Source organism: Penaeus chinensis, chromosome 9 (genome assembly GCF_019202785.1).
Source record: "Penaeus chinensis breed Huanghai No. 1 chromosome 9, ASM1920278v2, whole genome shotgun sequence".
In the NCBI taxonomy this organism is placed as follows: Eukaryota; Metazoa; Arthropoda; class Malacostraca; order Decapoda; family Penaeidae; genus Penaeus; species Penaeus chinensis.
Genome location: NC_061827.1, coordinates 36,439,126 through 36,446,495, shown reverse-complemented (window position 1 = coordinate 36,446,495; position 7,370 = coordinate 36,439,126). Strand labels below are relative to the sequence as shown.

General features: G+C 49.1%; 1 protein-coding gene across 1 annotated transcript in view; it reads left to right on the top strand.

Moving 5' to 3' along the window:
• The first annotated feature begins 290 nt into the window (after window positions 1–290).
• The window catches only part of LOC125028761 (serine/threonine-protein kinase Genghis Khan-like), a 52,974-nt gene continuing 45,894 nt past the window's right edge, over window positions 291–7,370 (top strand). The window contains exons 1-5 of the mRNA XM_047618242.1: window positions 291–483; window positions 3,216–3,384; window positions 6,769–6,871; window positions 7,104–7,221; window positions 7,335–7,370. The exon at window positions 7,335–7,370 is cut by the window's right edge and continues 146 nt beyond it. Coding sequence (XP_047474198.1) covers window positions 291–483; window positions 3,216–3,384; window positions 6,769–6,871; window positions 7,104–7,221; window positions 7,335–7,370 — 619 coding nt within the window. The remainder of the gene's footprint in view (window positions 484–3,215; window positions 3,385–6,768; window positions 6,872–7,103; window positions 7,222–7,334) is intronic.

Genomic DNA, 7,370 nt, shown 5'->3' with positions numbered 1-7,370 from the left:
TTTATGCACCTGGCTGACCATACGTTGACGTTCACGGGCGTATTTCTTGTTTGCGGAAAGACGATGGGAGGGGCGAGAGAGCTGGCTGATCGGGACATGTGGCTGGATGAGTAAAGTGAGGGTGTAGGGGTGTGGGTGTTTGTGGGAAGTTAGGGATGAGGATGTGGGTGTTTGTGGGAAGTGGGGGTATGAAGGTGTGGGTGTTTATGGGGAGTGGGGGTATGAGGGTGTGGGTGTTTATGGGGAGTGGGGGTATGAGGATGTGGGTGTTTATGGGGAGTGGGGGTATGATGGTGTGGGTGTTTAAGGGTAGTGTGGGTGTTTTCGGGAAATGTGGGTGTGGGGGCGTGCGAGGAGGATATCATGGAGGCAAAGTGGCGGCGGCCGCAGTGGCAGCGGCGTCGTGGCGGCCCAGGTATGTCTACGTTTCCCACGGTGGCTCCCGCTCCCGGTTGTTGGCGGACGATAATATTCGCAGCGGATGCACGTCGTGTTCCCTTTTTGGTCTCGCCCTATGCAAAGGAGAATAGAGCGGTTCTTGTCGCGTGACACTGTGCGAGGCGCAGTACAAGGACGGAGGCGGATGGTGATGGCGGAGCGAGGACGAGGCAGGGAGGGACGACGTGGCGACTGGGCTGGACAGGGGAGGGGGGGTGGAGGGGAAGGGGGCAGTGGTCACCGACTTCCTCCTGACTTCCTTCTTGGGGGGCGGTGAGGCGGTCGCGCTCCTTCCTGGCCTCCCCCCCCTCCCTCCCTGCCTTCCTTCAGTGCCTTCGCTCGGTCTTCCCATTCTCTTCCTACTACACGTCTTCGCCTTCTCTCCCTCCTTCCCTCCTCCTTTTCTTCCTTTTACGATCCCTTCTTTTCTCCCTCCCTCCCTTCCTTCCTTTCTTCCTTCCTTCCTTCCTTCCTTCCTTCCTTCCTTCCTTCCTTCCTTCCTCCCTCCCTCCCTCCCTCCCTCCCTCCCTCCCTCCCTCCCTCCCTCCCTCCCTCCCTTCCTCCCTCCCTTCCCCCCTCCCTCCCTCCCTCCCTTCCCCCCTCCCTTCCTCCCTCCCTCCCTTCCCCCCTCCCTTCCTTTCTTCCTTCCTTCCTTCCTTCCTTCCTTCCTTCCTTCCTTCCTTCCTCCCTCCCTCCCTCCCTCCCTCCCTCCCTCCCTCCCTCCCTTCCTCCCTCCCTTCCCCCCTCCCTCCCTCCCTCCCTTCCCCCCTCCCTCCCTCCCTCACTCCCTTCCCCCCTCCCTCCCTCCCTCCCTTCCCCCCTCCCTCCCTCCCTCCCTCCCTCCCTCCCTCCCTCCCTTCCTTCCTTTCTTTCTCCCATCCTTTCTTCCTCCCTTCCTTCCTCCCTCCCTTCCTTCCTCCCTCCTTCCCTCCCTCCCTCCCTCCCTCCCTCCCTTCCTCTCTTTCTCCCATCCTTTCTTCCTCTCTTCCTTCCTCTCTTCCTTCCTCCCTTCCTTCCTCCCTTCCTTCCTCCCTCCCTCCCTCCCTCCCTCCCTCCCTCCCTCCCTCCCTCCCTCCCTCCCTCCCTCCCTCCCTCCCTCCCTCCCTCACCCATCCTCCGTCATCCCTCCCTCCCCTAATTATAGTAATTATAATGATTGTTGTTTATTATTCCTGTTGCTGTTGTTGTTATTATAGTCGTCGTCGTCATCGTCATCGTCATCGTCATCGTCATCGTCATCGTCATCGTCATCGTCATCGTCGTCGTCGTCGTCGTCGCCATCAATTATATATTATGAATGATAACTCTTCTGGTTATATGTGATGCAAAATACATGTTTAGGCATAAACGTCTAATTAACATTAAGTTCAAGTAAAATAATATATAAAAGATAATATGTGAAGTTGCAGAATAATGTCATTATATATTCCAGTTGACAAGCGATACTGTTCGATACTTATCTTCATTTTATATTAATCAGGATGTCATCATCTTATATTAATCAATCTATGTAGCTATATTTTTAAAGAAATATTTAATGGATCTATTTTTGTAATGAAGATTTTGAGACTATAACAGTCACAAGGTTATTTCGTTATTTCGGAATGGTGAGTGTCACGTCGGTCCCAATTTTCAATTTTCCTTTACGTGGACTTCATAAATATCTTCCCTCTCACTCCCACCTTACCTCTCTTTCTCTTCTTACCTCTGTCCCTTCTTACTTCTGTCCCTTCTTACCTCTCTCCCGTCTTACCTCTCTCCCGTCTTACCTCTCTCCCGTCTTACCTCTCTTCCGTCTTACCTCTCTCCCGTCTTACCTCTCTTCCGTCTTACCTCTCTCCCTTCTTACCTCTCTCCCGTCTTACCTCTTTCCCTTCTTACCTCTCCCCCTTCTTACCTCTCCCCCTTCTTACCTCTCTCCCTTCTTACCTCTCTCCCGTCTTACCTCTCTCCCTTCTTACCTCTCTCCCATCTTACCTCTCTCCCGTCTTACCTCTCTCCCTTCTTACCTCTCTCCCTTCTTACCTCTCTCCCGTCTTACCTCTCTCCCTTCTTACCTCTCTCCCTTCTTACCTCTCTCCCGTCTTACCTCTCTCCCTTCTTACCTCTGTCCCTTCTTACCTCTCTCCCTTCTTACCTCTCTCCCGTCTTACCTGTGTCCCTTCTTACCTCTCTCCCGTCTTACCTCTGTCCCTTACCTCTCTCCCGTCTTACCTCTCTCCCTTCTTACCTCTGTCCCTTCTTACCTCTGTCCCTTCTTACCTATCTCCCTTCTTACCTCTCTTCCGTCTTACCTCTCTCCCTTCTTACCTCTCTCCCGTCTTACCTCTGTCCCTTCTTACCTCTGTCCCTTCTCACCTCTCTCCCTTCTCACCTCTCTCCCTTCTTACCTCTCTCCCGTCTTACCTCTCTCCCTTCTTACCTCTGTCCCTTCTTACCTCTGTCCCTTCTTACCTATCTCCCTTCTTACCTCTCTCCCGTCTTACCTCTCTCCCTTCTCACCTCTCTCCCCTCTCACCTCTCTCCCTTCTCACCTCTCTCCCTTCTCACCTCTCTCCCTTCTCACCTCTCTCCCTTCTCACCTCTCTCCCTTCTCACCTCTCTCCCTTCTCACCTCTCTCCCTTCTTCCCTCATCTCCCTTCTTACCTCTCTTTCCCCTTGACGCTCTCCCAGCTTACCTCTCCCCCCCGTTTCCCCTCTTCCTCCCTTCGTATATATATCTTATCCAAAGTCTCCACGTGTATCTTAATCGATTCCATCTCCTTCCCGCCCGCAGTGAAGCCCGTGGTGCAGCGAGTCAAGGCCCTGCGGCTGTCCCGCGATGACTTCGAGGTGATCAAGGTGATCGGGCGGGGGGCCTTCGGCGAGGTCTGCGTCGTCAAGCTCAAGGGCACGGAGAAGGTGTTCGCCATGAAGATCCTCAACAAGTGGGAGATGCTGAAGAGGTAAGTGTGTGTGTGTGTGTGTGTGTGTGTGTGTGTGTGTGTGTGTGTGTGTGTGTGTGTGTGTGTGTGTGTGAGAGAGAGAGAGAGAGAGAGAGAGAGAGAGAGAGAGGGAGAGGGAGAGGGAGAGGGAGAGGGAGAGGGAGAGGGAGAGGGAGAGGGAGAGGGAGAGGGAGAGGGAGAGAGAGAGAGAGAGAGAGAGAGAGGGGGGGAAGAGAGAGAGAGAGAAAAGAGAAAGCGAGAGAGAGAAAGAGAAAGAGAAAGAGGGAGACAAAGGGAGAGAAAGAAAGAGAAAGAGCAATGAGAGAGAGAAAGAGCAATGAGAGAGAGAAAGAACAAAGAGAGAGAGAAAGAGAAAGAAAGGGAGAGAGAGAAAGAGAAAGAAAGGGAGAGAGAGAAAGAGAAAGAAAGGGAGAGAGAGAAAGAGAAAGAAAGGGAGATAGAGAAAGAGAAAGAAAGGGAGAGAGAGAAAGAGAAAGAAAGGGAGAGAGAGAAAGAGAAAGAAAGGGAGAGAGAGAAAGAGAAAGAAAGGGAGAGAGAGAAAGAGAAAGAAAGGGAGAGAGAGAAAGAGAAAGAAAGGGAGAGAGAGTAAGAGAAAGAAAGGGAGAGAGAGAAAGAGAAAGAAAGGGAGAGAGAGAAAGAGAAAGAAAGGGAGAGAGAGAAAGAGAAAGGGAGAGAGAGAGAGAGAGAGAGAGAGAGAGAGAGAGAGAGAGAGAGAGAGAGAGAGAGAGAGAGAGAGAGAGAGAGAGAGAGAGAGAGAGAGAGAATGAAAGAGAAAGGAAGAGAGAGGGAGAAAGAGAAAGTTAGAGAGAGAGAAAGAAAAAAAGAAAAAGAGAAAGAGAAAGAGATAAAAAAGAAAGAAAGAGTGCGTGCGGGGGCGTAGGTGTGATCGCGGATTGGGTGTGGGTGTGGTACGGGGTCTGATGGTGAGAGAGAGAGAGAGAGAGAGAGAGAGAGAGAGAGAGAGAGAGAGAGAGAGAGAGAGAGAGAGAGAGAGAGAGAGAGAGAGAGAGAGAGAAAAGCGTCTGGTGAGATGGGCGTTTCGGGTGTGTAAGGGTATGGTAGGATGTGTGAGGATTTGGGGAGATGTACGAGCGTTTAGCGGGAAGGTTGAGGGCGTGGTGGAGGGGCGGGGTTAGGAGGGCCTGGGAGAGGCTCGGTAAGAGGGGCTTGATAGCCTGAGATGCATGACGGTGTATGAGAGCCTGCTGGGAAATATATAGGTTTTGGTGCAATGTGTTGAGGGTTCGGTGAGACGTTGAGGGTCGATGGGGAGTGAGAGGGCATTGGGAGATCGGACGGGGGCTTTGTGAGGCGTTGATGGGTATGAGAGACTGCGCGAGGTATAGTAGGATTTATGAGCGGGAGGCACGAGGATGTGTGAAGCTTTTGTTGAATGTTGGTGAAGGTGTGTTGCTGGAAGCTGTTTATGTCCGTCTCGTTGGATCTGTAAGGGTGGCATTGGTTTGAGTTTAGATAGTGTTCCTTTGTTTTATTTCCCTCCTCATTGTGAATGGTATGGAGTGCTGTTGGAGGAAATGATGTGATGCTGGGGAAAGCAAGTCCTTCAGTACAATTTACGGTACCTTTATTTATATTTTTTTGTATTGTTTAGAAACGTGTTTAGAAAGCTTCCATGTCTTCATATCTTCACGTTACTGGTAATTAAAGATGTTAACGATTTTGATGAAGTACTTTATCTAACAGCAGTTACTTGTATTGTAATTATTGAGAAAAAAATGCAGTTTACCTCTGAACGGAATGTATGACTGCACTGTGAATATTCTAACTGAGCATGGCGGTCGGAAAGCAGTAACCTAATCGGGGGTTCGATATATGAAGATTAACCAAGCCAATTGAATAAACAAACTAACAAAAAATAGAATAGGACGAAGAAAAAAGCTTTTAACGGTCAAATTGGATAAGAGATAAAGGTCGGATATAGGGATTAGGAATGCGCGCTCGCGCGTGTGTGCGTGTACGTGTACGTGTGCGGGTGCGGGTGCGGGTGTGTGTGCGGATGTGTATGCGGGTGTGTGTGTGTGTTTGTGTGTGTTTATTCGTGTCCATGTTTTTGTGTACAAGAAAGGGAGAGAGGCAGACCAACCGACCGGCGTGACGTGTATAAAGGTTCGCTCGGTCCAGCTGGGAAACCGTAGTAGTGTGTGAGGTGTGTGCCGTGGCTAGGGTTACGGTGCGGTGAGAACCCGCGGGGCTAGAGTTACGCCGGGGATCCAGGGTCATGCATTGCCATTCCCTCTTTTCCCCTTTCCCCTCACTGCCCATTTTCCTCTCTTCCCATTTTCCTCTCTCATCCCCATTTCCCCTTCTTCCTCGTTCTCCCCTTCTCATTTCCTTTCTTCTCCTCTCTTCCTCGCTTCATACGCCTACACTCGAACTCTCCCTTCCTCTCCCCTCCTCCCACCTTTTCAGTCGGCCATGATGGACGCCACAAGCGCATGGCAGGTATCATTGACTCGCGCCATATACAATGTGTTACCAGTGGCAGGATTTCTTTCTTTTTTTTTTTCTTTCTTTCTTTCTCTCCTTCTTTCTTTCTTTCTTTCTTTCTTTCTTTCTTTCTTCCTTCCTTCCTTCCTTCCTTCCTTCCTTCCTTCCTTCCTTCCTTCCTTCCTTCTTCTTCTTCTTCTTCTTCTTCTTCTTCTTCTTCTTCTTCTTCTTCTTCTTCTTCTTCTTCTTCTTCTTCTTCTTCTCCTCCTCCTCCTCCTCCTCCTCCTCCTCCTCCTCCTCCTCCTCCTCCTCCTTCTCCTTCTTCTCCTCCTCCTTCTTCTCCTCCTCCTTCTCCTCCTCCTTCTTCTCCTCCTCCTTCTCCTTCTTCTCCTTCTTCTCCTTCTTCTCCTTCTTCTCCTTCTCCTTCTCCTTCTCCTTCTCCTTCTCCTTCTCCTTCTCCTTCTCCTTCTCCTTCTCCTTCTCCTTCTCCTTCTCCTTCTCCTTCTCCTTCTCCTTCTTCTTCTCCTTCTCCTTCTCCTTCTCCTTCTCCTTCTCCTTCTCCTTCTCCTTCTCCTTCTCCTTCTTCTCCTTCTCCTTCTCCTTCTTCTCCTTCTCCTTCTTCTCCTTCTTCTCCTTCTTCTCCTTCTTCTCCTTCCTTCTTCTCCTTCTTCTCCTTCTTCTCCTTCTTCTCCTTCTTCTCCTTCTTCTCCTTCTTCTCCTTCTTCTCCTTCTTCTCCTTCTTCTCCTTCTTCTCCTCCTTCTTCTTCTTCTTTTCTTCTTCTTCTTCTTCTTTTCTTCTTCTTTTCTTCCTCCCCCCTCTCCTCCTCAATCTGGTTCAACAACAACTCTACCTCTACTCCAAATAGTAATAATTTTTGTGAAAATGAACATTATTATAAGGATAATGAGGATAATGGATATACCCTTTTCTTGCAGGGCGGAAACTGCGTGTTTCCACGAGGAGCGCGATGTGCTCGTGTATGGAGACCGGCGGTGGATAACGAATCTTCACTACGCCTTTCAAGATGATAGTAACCTGGTAATTTTTCTTCGTGTTTTTGTTCTTATTTTATTGTTTTCTTACGTATTTTAATTTATTGATTTATTTGTTTTTGATTTCTTTATGTATTGATATGAGACTATTTATGTAAAACAAATAAGTCTTCCATTTTTTGAACTGACTGGTTTGTTAGACTTTCGTCCGTATGGTCCATTGTTTGCTTATTTGTTATTTGTTTTTGTTTACAACATTGGATCTTTCCCTCCCTCAGTACCTGGTAATGGATTACTACTGTGGCGGCGACCTGCTCACATTGTTAAGTAAATTTGAAGATCGACTGCCCGAGGACATGGCTCGTTTCTACATTGCAGAAATGATCCTTGCGATTGGTAAGGATTTTTGTTGTTGTTAATAGCTGCAAAATGCATGTAATAGATTTTTGAAAATGATAGTGAATAGAAGTTGTTAAAATAAATAATCACCTTCTCCATCCCCACCGCAGATTCTATACATAAGTTACGATACGTCCATCGAGACA